The following is a 23453-nucleotide window of genomic DNA, read 5'->3' as shown; positions in this document are numbered from 1 at the left end:
GTTCATATACCCATTCAGATGCCTTCTAAATGTTGTCATTGTGCCAGCCTCTGGCAGTTCATTCCATACACGCACCACTGTCTGTGTGAAAACGTTACTCCTTAGGACCCTTTAAAATCTTTCCTTTCTCATCTTAAACCTTTGCTCTCTAGTTTTGGACTCCCCGACCCTGGGGAAAACACCTTGGTTATTCAGCCTATTCATGTCCCTCATGATTTTACAAACCTCTACAAGGTCATCCCTCAGCCTCTGATGCTCCAGGGAAAACAACCCTAGTGCATTCCGCCTCTCCCTTTTGGTCAAACCCTCTAATCCTGACAACATCCTTGTAAATTCTTTCTGAACCGTTTCATGTTTAACAACACCTTTCCTACACCAGAATTAAATGCAGTATTCCAAAAGTGGCCTAACCAATGTCTTATACATTTGGAACATGACCTCCCAACTCCTATATTCAATGCACTGACCAATAAAGCAAACATACCAAATGCCTTCTTCATTATCCCATTTATCTGCAACTCCTATTTATTCAATTCCATTTTCAAGACTGTGACTACAAAACCATTAGTTAATGCATTCATATTTCTAACCACTGGATGCATGAAAATATTTTTTTCCTGGCTGCTCTGGTTCTTTTATAATTCACCTTTAAACTGTGGTTATCAATCCTTCAATCATTGTCAACAATTTCTCTTTCATTGTGCTATCTAAATGCTTCATGATTTAGGGCATCCCTTATCAAACTCAGAATCTGTACTCACAAATGGATAGCTCAAGGCAACTGGGTGAGCCAGAAGTCAGAGAATTCCAGTCATTCTCTGGTAGTTGGCCTTCATTGGTACTTAATGTGCTTTAGTTGTTTACCTCCACATGCCTTTCTGCCCCGATCCCACCTCTAGAAAAATGCCTTGAAGGAGTGATGGCACTTATAACTTGGCCAGCTGGCCAATGGTTAGTAGTGGAAAATTGCTCACCAGCACCTGTCCATTATTGGGATGAAAATTCTGTCCCGTTTCTTATTCCTTAATGGGTGCCACTGGCTGGATTAGCCTTTATTGCCCATCCCTAATTGCCGAGAGGACAGTTAAGAGTCAACCATACTGGTGTGGGCCTGGAGTCATGTGTAGGCCAAACCAGGTAAGGATGGGCATTGCCTTCCCCAAAGGATATTGGTGAACTAGATGAGTTTTTCATGACAATCAGCATGGTTTCAGACCATCATTAGACTTTATTTCCAGATTATCATTGGATTCAAATTCCACTACTTGCCATGGTGGGATTCAAACCCAGGTCCCCAGAATATTATCTGAGTCTCTAGATTAATAGTTTAGCGATAATACCACTAAGCCTTCACCTAACTATGAATTTTTTTAAAACTAAGCATCAGAAACGCAAGACTTCCATGTGCAATCTTACACTGGGCTTGAAATAATCTAAGTGTTGTGAAGTAATAAGTGGAACCAAACTAGTGACTATTTTTCCATTTTAGCTTTCATTATGTAGCTACACTATATATTAGAATTTTCATATGAATCACAAGAGAACCATGTCATTTTCTAATGACAAATACTGTTAGTGATAATGTAGTCAAGAGACTCATTAGATGCAAGTCACTCTTGGCTGACTGTGAAAAGAGAAATATTTGCATCTCATGTTGCTGGAGAATGCTTGCGCTTTGAAAACAACTCTTAAATTATGAAATTAAATATTCAGGCTCCTGCAGGGTCTAACTGTAAATCTAGCAAAAGTCAAACAAAGACCATACTTAAGACCAGCCATTCCAGGGGGTTTTCAGGTAGCAGTAGTACAGTGCCTGTCACAACACCAACACAAGCTAAAATACTTGACAGACATGAACAGCTTTCAAAGCTTTATCACATGAAACATAGCAACCAACTTGCACAAAGGTTCTCCATCTTCACAATGTATCGTCTTACCAAGCATCTAAGGGGCATATACAAGATGCTGGGGATGATTGCTCTGAACTGGATTTCTTATGCAGTAGAAATGGGAAACCAATCCTTATACCGTTGCTCCCTAGGGGCTGGTAATGTATGGATGCTGATCCCTCCATTATCATTTTATGCTTCCCACATCCAAAATGCCAACTTACGTGGGAAAGACTAGCATCCTCATGAAAGAATGTAACAGGAGCTAAAGCCTTGCCATTCCTATAAGAGCATACCAAACTCAGGTTCTGGTCACAGGGGTTTCTGTTACACCTGTTTATGTCAGGCCACTAGGAGTATTTTGGACAGCAGCACCCTTAAAGGGTGCAGGAAGCCCTCATGTTCGTGTTCTTGGCCAACAGTGTTCACCATCTTCTCTTCATCATAAGGTCAGATTGTGCATGTTTGTTAATGATTGCATAATATTCAGCATCATTCACAACTCCTCAGACATTGAAGCAGTCCATATCCAAAACCAGCCAAACTTGAGCAATATCCAGGCTTTGGTTGACAAGCAACAAGTAACATTCATGCCGTATAATTGCCACACCATGACCATCTTCAAAAAGAGAATCTAACTATCACCCACTGACATTCAATAGTATAACCATCACTGAATACCCCACTATCAACATCCTGGAGTTTGCAATTGACCAGTAACTGAACTGGGCTCACCACATTAATACTGTGTTTATCAAAGCAGGCCAGGAGTTAGGAATCCTCCAGTGAATAATTCACTTACTGACTCCATAAAGCCTGTCCATCATCTACATAGTGAAAGTCATGGGTGTGAGGGAATACTCCCCACTTGCCTGGAGGATTGCACCTTCAACAATACTCAAGAAACTAGATACCATCCAGGCCAAAGCAGCCCGCTCAATTGGCACCACACCCACAAATATTCACAGCCTGCATCATCGACACAGAGTAACAGAAATGTGTTTTATTGACATGATACATTGTAGAAATTCAGTGTCCTTTGACAGTCCTCCAAACCCATGACCACTACTATCAATAAGGACAAGGACAACAGAAACATGTTGTAACCATCGGTTGCAAGTTCTTCCTCAAGCCACTTACCATTCACCACTTTTTCCATTATCTATTCCCTACATCATTTGAACTGCAATAGATCAAAAATTTAGTTCATCATACCACCACTTTCTGAAGTACAATTAGGGATGGCAACAATGATAGCCCAGCCAACAGAGACAAAATCCCCTGATCTCATCAGTGCAATTAACTTGGTCTTGGATTTACCAGGATTGCAAACATACCTTCTTTCTGTATAGTCAGGTCATGGCCTGGCACTGCTGTTGTGAACCCCATATGGTGGTAACTTATTCATCTGTTTACCTTCTAGCTCAAGGAAGGAGTGCTGGGCCTCTTCCACCATGTGAAAGCTCACATGTCTTTGCTCATCATTAGGCAGACAGAAGTTATGGAACAATATGTAAATAGATGCCTCCCCTGCTCACAAGTAGCTTCTGTTCCTGCTCTAACTTTGCTTTCCTCCTGTCACAGTCCATGCTCAATGGACACACCTGCAAACTCAGGCCCCCTCTCCAAATCACATGGTAACTACGTTCTATAATATTTGACCATTTACAAGCAGCTGGGTAAAGAGAGCAAATCATATGTTTTGATGTTAAGCTTATCTTGATTATTTGGCTTGGATGGAGGGATGTACCTGGGTAGTCCCAGACTTTAGGGAATGTGCCTGAGCAATAACATTGTCTTTTGTTCACATGCTGTCACTGAACAGATGACTCCATGTTATGGGTTTGTCTTAGACCCCAGGGACCTTAATTTCACTATGATAATTATTCGATGAGTGGAGCTTCCTACACAATCCACATGTTTACTCACTTCTTGTTTTCTTTCTTCCATCTGCTTGACTATGTTTACCTTTTCAGTTTTGGTGAAGGGTATATATACTCAAAATATTAACCTGTCACTTGCTCTGCAGCAGACAGATCTACAACATCATGCTGAGCTTTCCTGTTTGTGTTTAATGATTTTAATTTGTTTTATACCTATATCATTTGCACATTTAACATACCGTTGCTTCACTTAATAATGTGTTTAAAATATGCTATACTTTAAAATTCAAATATTAAAATGATTAACCAATCACTAGTAAAACACAAAAGCAAATTTAAGAACTGGTCCCTTCCTTAGTGCAATGTACCTCCAATTATTTTCTTTCCTGACTTTTAATTTCAAGGAAGCTATTCTGTTAGTGATGCCAATTAAAAATAAATTGAAATATATTTAGGTAGAGACAGCTGGGTCCTGAACCTTTGCAAAGCTTATTACCTGGGAGCAAGAGAGGCATCAGCCTAAGCACTTGTTTCAATCAGTGTCTTAAGCAAAACAGCATATTATCAGAATCTCAATTACGTGATCAGCAATGTATCACTGACCCCTCCAAATAGAGGCACATGACTCATGAAAATTGTAAATTATGTGATTATCAACATTTCCATATTTAACAAATTCAATTAAACCAATTCATCCATGAATGATGCAGTAAGGATGTTGAGTTGCAATTTCAGGAGTAATAATGGAATGTGCACACTTTTCAACTAATACTTTTACTTCGCTTCCCCATGATTCCTATGTTGAGCAACCCAGCTAGTGGCTTTTAAAAGGATTATTCCAAAAACAGGCCAGGGAAGGTTATCAATGATATTTTGTGAAGTTACCCACAGAGGATCTTCCGCTGATACAAGAAATTCTAGCTTCTTACCCCACCCACCCCAGAAATATCAGCAGGCCAGGATGATATCCAGATTGCCTAATATTGTACTGACCTTGGCCAGTATGATGTATCTGAATGTCTGATCCCACGAGTAAAAAAACACTAGCAAGATTTAAGTTAAAGCTAGCCTCCTTGAAAGGCTGCAAACCATCCAAAAGCTTAAAAACGTATGTTTACACAGGCAGTATTCAAAGCTCTTGCGGTATAGTGATAGTGACACTATCCCTTGGCCAGAAGATCAAGACATAAGTCTCACCCCTGCTGGAAATGTGTCATAAAGTATTTTAAACAGAACATTTTACAATTCCTGCAGCTTAAAGGCTAAACTTATGCTGTGTGAGAACAGTAAACAAAGACTTAATTAATTCGCATGAAATTTCTGTGATTTTCAATTTAAATGCATTTGAAATTCTAATGCTTGCCATTTTAATGAAATTGTTATCCAATTAAATACATTAGCATCCTTTCTCAAATAGGATGTAGAGATGTTTAACTAGTGTTAGTTAATATTATTGAACGTTATTGTGTCAATGTGTTTGTGTGCATGGCTAATATTTCTGGTATGAATACTCCTTGGATGGTTATTAAGCATTCTTTTCTCATCCTTATCATTAACATATTGGGCTGGATTTTATGGGGATAGGTACTCTGCACTCCTCCCAACCCAGAAAGTAAATTCCATCATCAGTGTAAGAGTCAAAGCCTGGCTTTTCCATAGTGAGGTGGGTGTGTGCTTGTGTGTGTGTGTGTGTGTGTGTCTGTCTGTCTGTCTGTCTGTCTGTGTGTGTTTATGTATCTGTGTCTGTGTGTTGTTGTATCGATGTAAGTCAGTGTGTGTCGGTGTGTCAGTGTGCGCGCGCGTGTGTCTGTCATTGTGTATGTATGTGTTGGTGTGTCTGTCTGTCTGTCTGTTTGCGTATGTGTGCACCTGTGTGTGACTGTGTGAGTGTGTGAATGTGAGTGTGTGGTAATTGATTTTGAATTAGACTATGTCCCGATCAGGGAGAATGTCCTTCTCTAGATGTATTGAGATTGCAATGAGATTAGCCAGGTGGACCTCAGAAAATATGAGTTCCCTGACTGGGGCTGTTAACCTGGTCTAATTAGGGAGCCCTAGCTGACAGATAAGAACAGGAGTGTCAGAGGTTCAGTTCAGTTTGGGAGTTGGTTCTGAGGGAGCTGGATCAGTGTCTAGGGCTCTCCATGTATAAATAAAGGATGACTTAGTGACAGGATACCAGCCTCTGTGAAGTTATTTCAAGAATCCTACCAACAAATACATATGGTTGGCATCTCCATCTTCTTATCTGTGCCAGAACCATGGAGTAGCCATTAGGGGGACTTCATGCAACTCCAGAACAAAAATGGAGGAGACTTGATTTCCAATAAATCCAGGAGTTTGGGATGTGCCTGCCTGGCAGACCCCAGCATGGGGATGGAAGAGGCTGTGGGTCTGGAATTTAGAGGTGAGATGGAGAATCATGTCTCCACTAGTTGAAGAGTTGTCCCTGTTCTTTGCAGTAAAACCCACTTTAAGCCGAAAGAAAACATGCTCATTTTTCCTTCAGAAATTGCTGTCAGCTATGACTGTTAATTATTATGTCATGTTTGGATATGCACAATAGTCACTTGATCTCTCTGCAAACCAATGAAAATATCTAGAGAAGGAAGACCATGAGGCAGCATTCTGATCAGCATATGAATGATCTGAGCAGATCCTGTGAACAGAGACCGCTGAATTGCTTTCCCAGTTTTCCTTCCATCCATAACACCGATGTTTTATTTTCTGATGTTGTGTGCGAATGGGAGTTTTTAATAAGATTAAGAGTTTTAACCAGGACATTATATGCCGACTGCTCATAATCCTTTACTTACAGCTAAAATCTATTTACTTCTAATAAATAGTAATTATTATTAAGTACAGAAACGTGGTCTATGCATTCTGGCATGGATCAAAAAGACAGCTAGATGGAGGAATTTTGCTTCCATCTATAGAGTCTTTCATTTCTGTGACAGCTTTGAGAATAGTGGGTTTGACCGTCAGAGTGTTATTCCAATGGGACCCATAACCCTGTTTTTTTTCAGATAAGAATCCAATTACCTTTTGAATGGCTTGATTGAACTACTTTAGTAAACCTTCTCTCAATCTGTAGAGTGATTTTCAATGATTTATGCTCATCTACTCAAAGGTTCTTTTAGACTTGTACCTTTCATTTCATACTGTCTCTATCTTTGCATTGAACTTCATCTGCCACCAGAATGCTGAATCAGTGAACGCATTTCTCTTGGAGCCTGTAAAAGTGTTAAATACCTTGTCTTTTCAATGGCACCCATTTGTTGGTGAAGGTCTATGAGCTCCATGAGTTGTTTCTGCAGGGCCTTCTCTTTTCCTTGAATCTGTCTGATAAAGGGATGTTCCAGGAGGTCGGAGACAGTCGGGCGGTGTTCAAAGTCTTTAATGAGGCATCTGTGTTAACAAAAGTAGTAAAGAGAGTTTTTTTAAAAATCACCTTAACCAGCCTAACCTCTTCTATGGAAAGCAAATGTTTGTCTTTCACCGTGTTTTTTTTGTTATTAATTTATTAAGTGTCTCCAGCTTTTTAGTAGTAGTAATAAATGAATGCCTAAAAGCCTTCAAAAGAGCACACACTGCCAGTCAAATTGCAAAAACCAAACGTTATTAAAAGCTAGTTTGGATGACAGGAATTTATGCACATAACTGTCTTAAAATGCATGATGATATTATGGTGGATGAATATTAATCTAAGAGTGCTTCAGATATTTGTTTTATGCTCACTGATAAATTATTTAAAGAGACATGTTCAACAGCAGAAAGAGCAGCATTCCATATTTTATATGGAGACGTTGTTACAATTCTCTTTTTGAGTGTGTTTGTAATTCACTGTGAGTTGCAAAGCCCCTTTATCTATTTGAACAGCTGATGGAGGAATTTCATATAAATATGATAATTGTCTGTTTGCTACTGTACAATTCGGGATGGATATACTAACAACTGAGATAGACAGATCTCTGATCTCTTAAAGAATCAAGAGTCATGGGAAATGGTTGGGAAAATGGAGGCCAATAATCAGCCTTGACCTTATTGAATGATGGAGCAGGCTCAAGGGACTATATCATGTACCGCTGATCCTATTCCTTATGACCTTAACATTTTAACTTGTAGAAATTAACTTGTGGGCGGCACGGTGGCACAGTGGTTAGCACTGCTGCCTCACAGTGCCTGAGACCTGGGTTCAATTCCCGCCTCAGGCGACTGACTGTGTGGAGTTTGCACGTTCTCCCCGTGTCTGCGTGGGTTTCCTCCGGGTGCTCCGGTTTCCTCCCACAAATCCAAGGATGTGCAGGTCAGGTGAATTGACCATGCTAAATTGCCCATAGTGTTAGGTAATGGGTAAATATAGGGGTATGGGTGGGTTGCGCTTCGGCGGGTCGGTGTGGACTTGTTGGGCCGAAGGGCCTGTTTCCACTCTGTAATGTAATCTAATCTAATCTAAAAAAAAATGTAGGATCTTTCAGAAGCAGATTGGACAGTGAAAGTGGATATCTATCACAGGAAAATTTTCACCTCACAGCAAAGCTTTGTATTCTGGAAGCATTTACCTTTGTGCCAGCTATCCTACAATGTTTATAGATTGTCCATCAACTGAAAGCCCAATCAGCATTCCAAAGGGGAAAGGCTCTGCATTATCTCTACTACCCCAATGTGCAAACAGCATTCATTAATGTTATCATATCTAAGGAACAGTCTGTTCAATGAGTTTTACCACTAAAATCAAGTACTGAACGCGAGGTGGCAGTCACTTATAATGACACTACCCTCACAAAGACATATGAACACAGAACATAGAACATTACAGCGCAGTACAGGTCCTTTGGCCCTCGATGTTGCGCCTCCCTGTCATACTAATCTGAAGCCCATCCCACCTACACTATTCCATGTACGTCCATATGCCAGTCCAATGACGACTTAAATGCACTTAAACTTAGCGAATCTACTACCGTTGCAGGCAAAGTATTCCATACTCTTAATACTCTCTGAGTAAAGAAACTACCTCTGACATCTGTCTTATACCTATCTCCCCTCACTTTAAAGTTATGTCCCCTCGTGTTTGCTGCTCCCATACTTGGAAAAAGGCTCTCCCTGTCCACCCTATCTAACCCTCTGACTACCTTGTATGTCTCTATTAAGTACCTCTCAACCTTCTTCTCTCTAACGAGAACAGCCTCAAGGCCCTCAGCCTTTCCTCGTAAGACATTCCTTCCATACCAGGCAACATCCTAGTAAATCTCCTCTGCACCCTTTCCAAAACTTCCACATCCTTCTTGTAATGCGGTGACCAGAACTGTACACATTACTCCAAGTGTGGCCGTACCAGAGCTTTGTACAGCTGAAGCATAACCTCCTGATTCCGGAACTCAATCCCTCTATTAATAAAGGCCAAAACACTGTATGCCTTCTTAACAACCCTGTCAATCTGGGTGGCAATTTGCAGGGATCTGTGTACATGGACACCGAGATCTCTCTGCTCATCTGCACTCCCAAGAATCTTACCATTAGCCCAGTACTTTGCATTCCGATTACTCCGTCCAAAGTGTATCACCTCACACTTGTCCACATTAAACCCCATTTGCCACCTCTCAGCCCAGCTCTACATCCTATCTATGTCTCTCTGCAACCTACTACATCCTTCGTCACTATCCACAATTCCACTGACCTTAGTGTCGTCCGCAAATTTACTAACCCATCCTTCTAAGCCCTCATCCAGGTCATTTATAAAAATGATGAACAGCATGGACCCAACACCGACCCTTGTGGTACGCCGCTAGTAATTGGGCACCAAGATGAACATGTTCCATCAACTACAACCCTCTGTTTTCTTTCAGCAAGCGAATTACTGATCCAAACTGCTATGTCTCCCACAATCCCATTCCTTCGCATTTTGTACATTAGCCTACTGTGGGGAACCTTATCAAATGCCTTGCTGAAATCCATATACACCACATCAACCGGTTTACTCTCATCTACCTGTTTGGTCACTTTGTCAAAAAACTCAATAAGATTCGTTAGGGACGACCCAACCTTCACAAAACCGTGCTGACTGTCCCTGATCAGATTATTCTTTTCTAGATGGTCATAAATCCTATCTCTTATAACCTTTTCCAACACTTTACCAACAACTGAAGTGAGACTCACTGGTCTGTAATTACCAGGGTTGTCCCTACTACCCTTTTTGAACAAGGGAACCACATTTGCTATCCTCCAGTCCTCAGGGACTATTCCTGTAGACAATGATGATTTGAAGATCAATGCCAAAGGCTCGGCCATCTCTTCACTTGTTTCCCAGAGGATCCTAGGATAGATCCCATCCGGCCCAGGGGACTTGTCTATTTTCACACACTGCAGTATTTCTAATACCTCTTCCTTGTGAACCTCAATCTCTTCTAGTCTAGATGCAAGTATCTCTGTATCTTCCTCGCCAACATTTTCATTTTCTATCGTGAACACTGTCGAAAAATACTTATTTAGTGCTTCCCCTATCTCCTCTGACTCCACACACAACTTCCCACTATTATCCTTGATTGGCCCTAATTTAACTCTCATCATTCTTTTATTCCTGACATACCTTTGGGTTAACCCTGATCCTATCCACCAACAACTTCTCATGTGTCCTCCTGGCTCTTCTGAGCTCTCTTTTTAGGTCTTTCCTGACTTCCTTGTAACCCTCAAGCGCCCTGAGTTTTCACATTTTGTCCTAACATAAGCCTTCTTCTTCTTCTTGACCAGGGATTCCATTTCCTTAGTTCCATTCGTCCCTCCCTCTCAGGTACATACTTATCTAGGACACTATATGCCTCTATTTTGGTTAAACTATCACAGCTATGTACATCTCCATTCATTAATTTTCAGATAACATGTGTCAACTTATCTCTTTCAGTTAATTGAGCTAATGTGATAAATCCAACACTGAATCCTGCAAGTCTCTCTGTGAACAACAGTACGTTGCTCATTAGTGCTGTTCCAAACTCTGATGAAGAACTAACTAGCAATTTGTGAAGAAAGTTATCGCTTTGGCCAGATATTAGGACAACAGACAAATTTTAAAAAGACAAAAAAGCATCTTGGGACAAGGAGGGGTAGATGTCTTTGCCACAACTCACCAAACTCCAGTAACTCATAGAAATCCAAAGTAAATGTGTAAAGGAGCACAATTTAAGAATTAGGAATAGGAGTAACCTATTTGGCTCCTCAAGCATGCTCTGCTATTCAATAAGCTCATAAATTATTTGATCAAGGTCTCTCACCTCCACCATTGTATCTGTGCCCCGGCATAACCTTTGACCCCCATTTTTATCAAGAAATGAATGAAAACCCTGGATACTGCAAAGGCTATAGGCCCTGACAACATTCTAGCAATAATACTGAAGAGTTGTGTTCTGGAACTAGTCTGTTCACCATCTACAAAGCACAGACCAGGATTATACTGCAATACTTTCAACTTGCCTGGATGAGTGCAGCTCTAACAACACTCAAGAAGCTTGATACCACCTAGGACAATGCAACTTGCTTGATTGGCACCACATTCATCATCATCAATATTTACTCATCTCACTACCAACGCACAATGGCAGCATTGTGTACCTTTTTTCATTCGCTTATAGGAGGTCAGCATTACTGGCTGGCCACCATTTATTGCCTGTCCCTAGTGGCCCTTTAGAAGGTCAAGGTGAGCTGACTTCTTGAACTGCTGCAGTCCACCTGCTGTGGGTTGACCCACCCTAATGCCAGTTTGGAGGAAATTCCAGGATTTTGTGAAAGAACTGCCATATATTTCCAAGTCAGGGTGGTAAGTGGATTAAAGGGGAAATTGGAGGTTGTGGTGTTCCCATGTATCAGCTGCCCATGTTCTTCTACATGAAAGTTGTCATGGATTTGGAAGATGTCGTCTGAGGATCGTTGGTAAATTTCGGCAGCGCACGCTGCTGTCGGTGGTGGAGGGAGTGGTTGCTTGTGGATGTGATGCCAATCAAGTGGGTTGCTTTTTTCCTGAATGATGTCAAACTCCTTGAGTGTTGTTGGAGCTGCACCATTCCAGGCAAGATGGGAGTTTTCCATCACACTCCTGACTTGTGCCTTGTCAGGCTTTGAGGAGTCAAGAGGCAAGTTACTTGCTGCAATATTCCTAGACTCTGACCTGCTGTTGTAGCCATTGTGTTTATGTAGTGAGTCCAGTTCAGTTTTTGGTCACTGTTAACCCACAGCATGTTGATATTAGGGGATTCAATGATGACAACACCATTGAATGTCAAGGGCAATAGTTCAGTTGTCTTTTATTGGAGATGGTTAGAGCCTAGAATTGGTATGGCCTGAATGCTACTTGCCACTTTGTCAGCCCAAGTCCATATGTTGTCCAGATCTTCTTGCATTTGAACACAGACTGTTTCAGTATCTGAGGAGATTGAATGGTGCTGAACATTGTGCAATCATTGGCGAACATCCCCATTTCCAATCTTATGTTGGAGGAAAGGTCATTGATGAAGCAATTGGAGATGGTTGGGCTTAGGACATGACCCTGAGGAACTCCTGCTGAGATATCCTGGAGCTGAGATGACTGACTTCCAACAACCACAACAATCTTCCTATGTGTCAGGCATGACTCTAACCACTGAAGAGTTGCCCCCTGATACCCAATTATTCCACTTTTGCTGGGACTTCTTGAAGCAAATGCAGCCTTGATGTCAAGGGCTGTCACTCTCACCTCACCTCTGCAACTCAGCTTTTTTGTCCACGGACTCACACCCTCCTCGAGGAATCCCAGCGTGGACTCCCTGTCTCCTTGAGGAATCCCAGCACAGATTCACACCCTCCTCGAGGAATCCCAGCGTGGACTCCCTGTCATCTCAAGGAATCCCAGCACAGACTCACACCCTCCTCAAGGAATCCCAGCACGGACTCCCTCCCTCCTCAAGGAATCCCAGCACAGACTTCCTCCCTCCTCAAGGAATCCCAGCGTAGACTCCCTCCCTCCTCAAGGAATCCCAGCACAGACTCACACCCTCCTCGAGGAATCCCAGCACGGACTCCCTCCCTCCTCGAGGAATCCCAGTGCAGACTCCCTCTCTCCTCAAGGAATCCCAGCACGGACACCCTCCCTCCTCAAGGAATCCCAGCACTGACCTCCTCCCTCCTCGAGGAATCCCAGCACAGACTCCATCTCTCCTCGAGGAATCCCAGCACAGACACCCTCCCTCCTCGAGGAATCCCAGCATGGACCTCCTCCCTCCTCGAGGAATCCCAGCGGAGACTCCATCTCTCCTCGAGGAATCCCAGCACGGACCCCCTCCCTCCTCGAGGAATCCCAATGCAGATTCCCTCCCTCCTTGAGGAATCCCAGCACGGACTCCCTCCCTCCTTGAGGAATCCCAGCACAGACTCCCTCTTTCCTCGAGGAATCCCAGCACGGACTCCCTCCCTCCTCAAGGAATCCCAGCACAGACTTCCTCCCTCCTCAAGGAATCCCAGCGTAGACTCCCTGTCTTCTCAAGGAATCCCAGCACAGACTCACACCCTCCTCAAGGAATCCCAGCACGGACTCCCTCCCTCCTCAAGGAATCCCAGCACAGACTCACACCCTCCTCGAGGAATCCCAGCACGGACTCCCTCCCTCCTCGAGGAATCCCAGTGCAGACTCCCTCTCTCCTCAAGGAATCCCAGCACGGACACCCTCCCTCCTCAAGGAATCCCAGCACTGACCTCCTCCCTCCTCGAGGAATCCCAGCGCAGACTCCATCTCTCCTCGAGGAATCCCAGCACAGACACCCTCCCTCCTCGAGGAATCCCAGCATGGACCTCCTCCCTCCTCGAGGAATCCCAGCAGAGACTCCATCTCTCCTCGAGGAATCCCAGCACGGACCCCCTCCCTCCTCGAGGAATCCCAATGCAGATTCCCTCCCTCCTTGAGGAATCCCAGCACGGACTCCCTCCCTCCTTGAGGAATCCCAGCGCAGACTCCCTCTTTCCTCGAGGAATCCCAGCACGGACTCCCTCCCTCCTCGAGGAATCCCAGCCTGGACTTCCTCCCTCCTCGACGAATCCCAGCGCAGACTCCCTGTCTCCTCAAGGAATCCCAGCACGGGCTCCCTCCTTCCTCGAGGAATCTCAGACCGGACGCATGCCCTTCTTGAGGAATCCTTCACAAGTTTGTTTATCCACCACTATTTACAGTTGGCTGTGGCAGGACTGCAGAGTTTAGATCTGATCCATTGGTTGTTGGATCACTTATCTCTGTCTGTCACTTACTGCATAAGCTGTTTGGCATGCAAGTACTCCTGTTGGTAGCTTCACCAGTCTGACACCTCATCTTCAGGTATGCTTGGTCCTGCTCCTGGCATGCCTTCTGGAACTCTCCACTGAACCAGGGATGATGAGGTTTCAGATTATGCTGGAGTACAATTCTGCTGCAGTTGATGGCCCATATGGATGTCCAGTCTTGAGTTGCTAGACCTGTTCAAGGTCTGTCCAGTTTAGCATGGTGATAGGGCCACACAACATATTCTCAATGTGAAGGCGGGACAGATGTCAGTAAGAGCAATTATATAGGGGCAGCACGGTGACTCAGTGGTTAGCACTGCTGCCTCACAGCACCAGGGTCCCGAGGTTCGATTCCAGCCTCGGGTAACTGTCTTTGTGGAGTTTGCACATTCTCCCCGTGTCTGCGTGGGTTTCCTCCAGGTGCTCCAGTTTCCTCCCACAGTCCAAAGGTTTCCAGGTCAGGTGAATTGGCCATGCTAAATTGCCCATAGTGTAAGGTACATTAGTCAGTGGGAAATGGGTCTGGGTGGGTTACTCTTCAGAGGGTTGGTATGGACTTGTTGGGCCAAAGGGCCTGTTTCCACACTGTAGGGAATCTAATCAGATGCATCTGCAGCTGGCAGATTGGTAAGGATGGGTCAATCTAGGTTTTTCCCTCTTGTTTGTTCCCTGATCATGCAGATAGTCTTGATCTTTAGGATCTGACCAACTCGATCTGTAGGGCTGCTGCCAAGACACTCTTGATGATGGACATTGAAGTCCCCCACCCAGAGTGCGTCTTGTGCCTTTGTCATCCCCAGAGCCTCCTCTAACTGTTGTTCAACATGGAAGAGGACCGATTCATCAGCTCGGGTAGGACGGTACGTGGTATTCAGCTGGAGGTTTCCTTGCCCATGTTTAACCTGAAGCCATGAGACTTCATAAGGTCCAGAGCAAATGTCGAGGACTCCCAGAGTAACTCCCTCCTGACTGTATACAACTCTGCAGCCACCTCTGCTGGGTTGTCCTGCCAGTGAGACAGGATATACCTTGGGATGGTGATGGTGGTGTCTGGGACATTGTTTGGAAGGTACGATTCTGTGAGTATGACTATGTCAGGCTGTTGCTTGACTAGTCTGTGAGACAGCTCTCCCAATTTTGGCACTATTCCCCAGATGTTAGTGAGAAGGACTTTGCAGGCTTGACAAGGCTGTTTCTGTCATTGTCTTTTCTGGTGCCTAGGCTGATGCTAGGTGATCTGCCCAGTTTCATTTTTTTTTAAACTTTGTAGTGATTGATATAACTGAATGGCTCGGAAGGACATTTCAGAGGGCAATTGAGAGTCAACCACATTGCTGTGTGCCTGGAGTTACATGTAGGCCAGACCAGATGAGGATGGCAGATTTCCTTCCCTGAAGGATGTTAGTGAACCAAATGGATTTTTTCAACAATCCATGATGGTTTCATGGTCATCAGTCGATTCTCATTTCCAGATTTTTCTTTGTATGCAATTTAAATTCCACTATCTGCCAAATTCAAACCTGGGTAGCCAGAACATCAGTTGAGTTTTTGGATTATTGTCTAGCAATAATACCACTAGGCCATCGTTGTGTTTGAGAAATATTGGTGATCTGTCTTCTTGAACTGCTGCAGTCCATTGAATTGAATCAAATTAAATTTATTGTCACGTGTACCAGTGTCACAGTAAAAAGCTTTGTCTTGTGAGCAATACAGGCAGATCGCAGAGTTAAGTAGCATAGATAAGTAAATAATAGGTAAACAGCAGCAAAAACAAAAACACAGGTACAGGTGAATGTTAAGGGTTTGTGAGTCCATTCAGTACTCTAACAACAGTAGGGTAGAAACTGTTGCGAAACCAACTGGTGCATATGTTCAGGCTTCTGTACTTCTCTCCGATGGTAGAGGCTGTAGAAAAACATTGCCAGGGTGGGATGGATCTTTGAGAATGCTGGCGGCCTTTTATTGACAGCAGGCCTAGTAGATGGACTCTATAGATGGGAGGTTGGCCTTTGTGATTGTCCGGGCCTAGTTCACCACTCTCTGTAACTCAATGCTCTCAATGGCGCACCTATAAAAGTTGGCAAGTGTAATTGCCATGATGCCAAATTTTCTCAGCTGCCTGAGGAAGAAGGGACGTTATTGGGCCTTTGTAACCCGTGCATCCACATGAAGAGTCCAAGAAAGCTTGTGCTGGATAACCACTCCCAGGAGCTTGACACTCTCCACTCATTCCACCTCTGTGCTGTTAATGTATGGGGGGGGAGGGGGAGGCATGAGTAACATCCCGCCAAAAGTCAATAATGAGTCCCTTGGTTTTGCTGGCATTGAGAACTAGGTTGTTCTCAGTGCACCATTGTTCCAGGTCTTCTGTTTCGTCGTCATCTGAGATTCGACTGACTATGGTGGTGTCACCAGCGAACTTGTAAATGGCATTAGTCTGGTATTTGACGATGCAGTCATGGGTATACAGTGAGTACAGTAGGGGGCTGAGTGCGCACCCCTGGGGGCTCCAATGTTGAGTGTTAGTGAGGATGAAATATTGACCCAGTCTTCACTGATTGTGGCCTGTGGGTCAGGAAACTGAGGATCCAGTTGCAGAGAGTGGGGCTTAGTCCGAGATCTCTAAGTTTAGTAATCAGTCTCAAAGGGATAATACTATTGAAGGCTGAACTGTAGTCAATGCGTAGGATTCTCATGCAGCTGTTCTTGGTGTCAAGATGCTCTAGGGAGGAGTGAAGGGCAAGTGATATGGCATCTGACATGGATCTGTTAATCCAATAGGCAAATTGGAGTGGGTCAAGAATAGTGGGGAGGCTGGAGTTGATTAATGCCATGACCAGCCTTTCAAAGCACTTCATGACCACCAAAGTTAGGGCCACTGGGTGGTTGTCATTGAGACATGCTGCATGAGCCTTCTTAGGCACACGGATGATGATGGCCCTCTTGAAACAGGCAGGGAAAGTGGCCTGCTGCAGGGAGAGGTTGAAGATGTCTGAGAGGACCTCTGCCAGTTGATCTGCACATGCTCTGAGTGCATGGCCTGTTACTCCGTCTGATCCCATCGCTTCCCTTGGATTCACACGAAGGAAAACTGATCTGACCTCTGATCCTGTGACTGTACTGCAGGTAAACCAACCATGCTCTTCGAGAGGGAATTCTAGGATTTTGCCATAGTGACAGTGAAGGAACAGTGATGTATTCCCAAGTCAGTTTGGTGAGAGGCTTGGAGAGGAACTTGCAAGTGTTAGTGTTTCCATGTATCTGCTGCTCTTGCCTTTCTAGACAGAAGTGGTTGTGGGCTTGAAAGGTACTGTTTAAAGATCTTTGGTGAATTTCTGCAGTGCATCTTGAAGATAGTGCACACTGCTGTTACTAAGTGTTGGTGGTGGAGACAGTAGATGCTTGCGGATGTGATGCCAATCAAGTGGACTGCTTTGCCTTGGATGATGTTGAGCTTCTTGAGTGTTGGGGCTGTAATATTCCAAACATGTAGCAGGTCCGGTCATGTTTATGGTCAATGGTAACCCCCAGGATATTGATAGTAGGGGATTCAATGATGGTAACACTGCAGAATGTCAGGATTGTCTCTTATTGGAGATGGTCATTGCCTGGCATTTGTGTGGTGTGAATGATGATTGCAAAGTGCACTTCAGTAACTCACTAAGTTTCTTCCCATTCGCACCTTCCAAACTCCCTATCTCTACCACCTGGAAACACAAGGGCAACAAGTGGATGGGAATACCACCACCTACTAGTTTCCCTTCAAGCCACTCAACTTCCTGACGTAGAGATATATTGCCTTTTCTTCACTGTCCCTGGTTCAACATCACGAAACTGCATTCTTCACAGCATTGTGGGGAGTGCTTCCACCCTGAGGAATACAGCGGCTCAAGGTGGCAGCTCACCACAACCTTCTTCAGAGCAATTCAGGCTGTTAGCCCAGCTAGCGATGGACCACAGCCCATGACTGAATTAAAAATAAACTCTATTTAACTCTGTCTGCAATAAATTCAATGGCAAAGAACTCCACAAGGTAACAACACTCAGAGAGAAATATTCTTCTCTTCTCAGTGTGAAAATTCTAACACCAACTATTATAGAGTCATAGAGATGTACAGCATGGAAACAGACCCTTCGCTCCAACGCGTCCATGCTGACCAGATATCCCAACCTAATCTAGTCCCACCTGCCAGCACCCGGCCCATAACCCTCCAAACCCTTCCTATTCATATACCCATCCAAATGCCTTTTAAATGTTGCAATTGTACCAGCCTCCACCACATCCTCTGGCAGTTCATTCCATCCACATGCCACCCTCTGTGTGAAAAGGTTGCCCCTTAGGTCTCTTTTATATCTTTCCCTTCTCATCCTAAACCTATGCCTTCTAGTTCTGGACTCCCCGAACCCAGGGAAAAGATTTTGTGAATTTATCCTATCCATGCCCCTCATAATTTTGTAAACCTCTATAAGGTCAACCCTCAGCCTCCGACGCTCCAGGGAAAACAGCCCCAGCCTGTTCAGCCTCTCCCTGTAGCTCAGATCCTCCAACCCTGGCAACATCCTTGTAAATCTTTCCTGAACCCTTTCAAGTTTCACAACATCTTTCCGATAGGAAGGAGACCAGAATTGCACGTAATATTCCAACAGTGGCCTAACCAATGTCCTGTACAGCTGCAACATGACCTCCCAACTCCTGTACTCAATACTCTGACCAATAAAGGAAAGCATACCAAACTCCTTCTTCACTATCCTATCTACCTGTGACTCCACTTTCAAGGAGCTATGAACCTCACTCCAAGGTCTCTTTGTTCAGCAACACTCCCTAGGTCCTTACCATTAAGTGTATAAGTCATGCTAAGATTTGCTTTCCCAAAATGCAGCAGCTTGCATTTATCTGAATTAAACTCCATCTGCCACTTCTCAGCCCATTGGCCCATCTGGTCAAGATCCTGTTGTAATCTGAGGTAACCCTCTTCGCTGTCCACTACACCTCCAATTTTGGTGTAATCTGCAAACTTACTAACTGTACCTCTTACGCTCGCATCCAAATCATTTATGTAAATGACAAAAAGTAGAGGGCCCAGCACTGATCCTTGTGGCACTCCACTGGTCACAGGCCTCCAGTCTGAAAAACAACCCTCCACCATCACCCTCTGTCTTCTACCTTTGAGCCAGTTCTGTATCCAAGTGCTAGTTCTCCCTGTATTCCATGAGATCTAACCTTGCTAATCAGTCTCCCATGGGGAGCCTTGTCGAACGCCTTACTGAAGTCCATATAGATCACATCTACTGCTCTGCCCTCATCAATCTTCTTTGTTACTTCTTCAAAAAACTCAATCAAGTTTGTGAGACATGATTTCCCATGCACAAAGCCATGTTGACTATCCCGAATCAGTCCTTGCCTTTCCAAATACATGTACATCCTGTCCCTCAGGATTCCCTCCAACAACTCAGCACCGCCTTCTTGACCTACAATCTTCTTCCCGACCTCTCCGCCCCCACTCCCTCTCCGGCCTATGACCCTCACCTTAACCTCCTTCCACCTATCATATTCCCAATGCCCCTCCCCCAAGTCCCTCCTCCCTACTTTTTATCTTAGCCTACTTGGCACACCCTCCTCATTCCTGAAGAAGGGCTTATGCCCAAAACGTCGATTCTCCTGTTCCTTTGATGCTGCCTGACCTGCTGTGCTTTTCCAGCAACACATTTTTAAGCTCTGATCTCCAGCATCTGCAGTCCTCACTGTCTCCTAATGATGATCCTCTGAGTATTGCTATTTAATTATACAAATTTGCAGATTTACTGTCTTGGTGATTACTGTGTTGGCATTCAGACTCAACTCCAGACATGAGGAGCTATTTGTTGATCTAAGGCATGCTGCTCCAATGAATTTCCCATACTGTCAGATGACACTTTGCATTAGAATTGTGCAGGGGTCAGCCAATAAACTGCTGCAGGAAATTTATTCAGAGGAGAATTTGCCAACCTCAATATTGTCACAAGTAAGTTAAACAAAATCACAACAGCACAGCCAGACGAAGCAAGCCAGAGCTGAAATTCAACTCAAGAGTACTGTTATATCAGAGTAAATTTACAACAAATTTTTAAATACATCATAATGAAGTGCTTAAGTACTGCAATTTTTCAACATTTTAAGTTGCTTTCTACAAATGGGTGACTGATGTTTCAGTCAGTTAGGATAGTGCCTCCACCTTCCCCCTACCCACAAACCACTGTGGCAGGTTAGTGTCACTCTGCTGCAGGATTTTGAAAAACAATGCTTATTCTAATAATGGACCCGCAGCTACAAAAAGGGAAAAATTGGGTACTGCAGTTCTGAAGGGAGAGATTGTTTGCAGGGGCTTCCCAGAACTCCGGGTATCCACACAATACATCACTGGCTGTGAATTCCTAAAGACACGAGGGAATGGGTAGAGATGGAATGTCTCTAAATATTATATATTATATTATATTGTACTAAGATAGACGGAGCTGAACAGAGTGGTGTCCTGGATTTCAGAATCATCCTGGAGTCCAGATTGCTGGGCAATATCTTCCCACCCAGGATATTCCTGATACCCGAGGGATTGAAATGAACCTCCAGAAGAAAGACCAACAAGCAAGAATGAAACTAGATGAATTAATGTTTCTATAAGAAGGCGCCTCTTGCAGATGTATTCCTGACTTACTGGTGCCCAATACACCCCCTTAACTGTAACAACTACAAGGATCATCAGTCACATTATGTTAGTACAGCTAGCAGTTGAGAAATAAAAAGTCAGTCTACAGTCAGAAATTACATTTCTGCTTGACAAACTAGGCACCCGTATGGACTCCAGCTATTCCTGTCTCTTTGTTGTCTACGTAGAACAGTCCATCTTCCATAGTTACAATGGCATCACTCCCCACCTCTTCCTCTGCTACATTGATGACTGCATCGGCGCCACCTCGTGCTCCCGTGAGGAGGTTGAGCAATTCATCAACTTCACGAACACGTTCCACCCTGACCTTAAATTTACCTGGACCATCTCTGACACCTCCCTCCCCTTCCTGGACCTCTCCATCTCCATTAATGACGACCGACTTGACACCGACATTTTTTACAAACCCACCGACTCCCACAGCTACCTGGATTACATCTCTTCCCACCCTACCTCCTGCAAAAATGCCATCCCATTTTTCCAATTCCTCCGCCTCCGCCGTATCTGCTCCCAAGAGGACCAGTTCCACCACAGAACACACCAGATGGCCTCCTTCTTTAGGGACCGCAATTTCCTTTCCCACGTGGTTAAAGATGCCCTCCAATGCACCTTGTCCACATCCCGCACCTCCGCCCTCAGACCCCACCCCTCCAACCGTAACAAGAACAGAACGCCCCTGGTGCTCACCTTCCACCCTATCAACCTTTGCATAAACCAAATCATCCGCCAACATTTCCATCACCTCCAAACAGACCCCACCACCAGGGATATATTTCCCTCCCCACACCTTTCCGCATTCCACAAAAACCGTTCCCTCTGTGACTACCTGATCAAGTCCACGCTCCCCAACAACCCACCCTCCTGTCCTGGCATCTTCCCCTGCCACCGCAGGAACTGCAAAACCTGTGGCCACACCTCCTCCCTCACCTCCATCCAAGACCCTAAAGGAGCCTTCCACATCCATCAAAGTTTTACCTGCACATCCACTAATATCATTTATTGTTTCCGTTACTCCCGATGCGGTCTCCTCTACATTGGGGAGACTGGACGCCTCCTAGCAGAGCGCTTTAGGGAACATCTCCGGGACACCCGCACCAATCAACCACACCGCCCCATGGCCCAACATTTCAACTCCCCCTCCCACTCTGCCGAGGACATGGAGGTCCTGGGCCTCCTTCACCGCTGCTCCCTCACCACCCGAAGCCTGGAGGAAGAAAGCCTCATCTTCCGCCTCGGAACACTTCAACCCCAGGGCATCAATGTGGTCTTCAACAGTTTCCTCATTTCCCCTTCCCCCACCTCACCCCAGGTCCAAACTTCCAGCTCAGCACTGTCCCCATGACCTGTCCTACCTGCCTATCTTCCTTTCCACCTATCCACTCCATCCTCCTCTCTGACCTATCACCTTCATCCCCTCCCCCACTCACCTATTGTACTCTATGATACTTTCTCCCCACCCCCACCCTCCTCTCATTTATCTCTCCACCCTTCAGGCTCTCTGCCTGTATTCCTGATGAAGGGCTTTTGCCCGAAACGTCGATTTTACTGCTCCTCGGATGCTGCCTGAACTGCTGTGCTTTTCCAGCAACACTAATCCGGAATCTGGTTTCCAGCATCTGCAGTCATTGTTTTTACATAAACTCATTTAAAGTTTTGAAGAGATACAATGGACACAATGGAATTCCCGCAGACTGGAGAACTGATCCCAGTTCCATTTTTAAACAGCCAGGAAATAGTGCAACCTGTCTGCTCAGTCCATCTGGGCTGGTGTGAAAACTCTGCCAGCTTTCAATCACAAGATAACAAGCTCGCAGATCTGGTGCTTAACTAATCCAAATACCTGATCTTCCCTGATATTTTAATTAGTTGTGTTGAGTCTACTTATTTGGGTTTGTTGTTTAAGAATCAGCGGACTGTGTTTATCAGGTATCTGTTGTTCCTGAATACACTGTATAAGTATTTTCTTCTGCCGCCCGTAGATTCTGGGTGCTGCAGTGTGTTGTGGCCTGTTTAAATAATGTCCTAATTCCGCTCCGTTTGTGGGTATTGGGATGATCACTTCTGTAGTTAAGTATCCCGTATGTGTATGTTGCTTTCCTGTAGACACTAGTCTGCGGTTCTCCATTAATTGTTCGTTCCACTGTGACATCTAGGAAGGGGGTGTCTGTTGTTGCTCTCCTCCTCTTTTGTGAAATTTATGCCAGTAAGGATGTTGTTGATGCTGTTGTAGGTTTCCTCCAATTTGTTCCATTTTGTGATGACAAAGGTGTCAACCATGTAGTGGACCCAAAGTTCACCCGATAAACACAGTCCGCCGATTCTTAAACAACAAACCCAAACAAGTAGACACAACACACCCAGAAACTCTCGCCACACTACCATACATCAAAGCCATCTCAGAGATGGCTACCAGACTACTCCAACCCCTTGGTATCATGGTAGCCCACAAACCTACCAACACACTGAAACAGCTACTGATGAACCTAAAGGACCTTGTATCAAAGACCAGCAAAATACATGTCACTTACAGAATATCCTGCAAAGACTGTAACAAACATACATCGGGCAGACAGGCAGAAAACTAGCCACCAAGATACACAAATAGCAACTAGCCACCAAAAGATATGACCCACTATCACTAGTATCCTTACATACAAATGAAGAAGGACAACAGTTCGACTGGGACAACACATCCATCCTAGGGCAAA

General features: G+C 44.5%; 2 protein-coding genes across 12 annotated transcripts in view; one reads left to right on the top strand and one right to left on the bottom strand.

The window, feature by feature from the left end:
• The window catches only part of myo3a (myosin IIIA), a 433748-nt gene that overhangs the window by 225456 nt on the left and 184839 nt on the right, over positions 1–23453 (bottom strand). For all 11 annotated transcript variants that reach the window (XM_087987435.1, XM_087987437.1, XM_087987436.1 and 8 more), the window contains one exon: positions 7025–7180. In XM_087987435.1, coding sequence (XP_087843561.1) covers positions 7025–7180 — 156 coding nt within the window. The remainder of the gene's footprint in view (positions 1–7024; positions 7181–23453) is intronic.
• LOC148149976 (uncharacterized) lies at positions 20867–22087 on the top strand. The gene has a single exon (XM_087986879.1). The coding sequence runs from the start codon at positions 20873–20875 to the stop codon at positions 22085–22087; it is 1215 nt and encodes a 404-aa protein (XP_087843005.1). The 5' UTR covers positions 20867–20872.

The sequence above is a fragment of the Chiloscyllium plagiosum genome, unplaced genomic scaffold, assembly GCF_037043375.1.
Source record: "Chiloscyllium plagiosum isolate Xiang-an unplaced genomic scaffold, Cpla_swu_hap1 HiC_scaffold_5, whole genome shotgun sequence".
Taxonomy (NCBI): domain Eukaryota; kingdom Metazoa; phylum Chordata; class Chondrichthyes; order Orectolobiformes; family Hemiscylliidae; genus Chiloscyllium; species Chiloscyllium plagiosum.
Note: the sequence above shows the minus strand (reverse complement) of the source record. Positions and strands in the feature narration are given on the sequence as shown.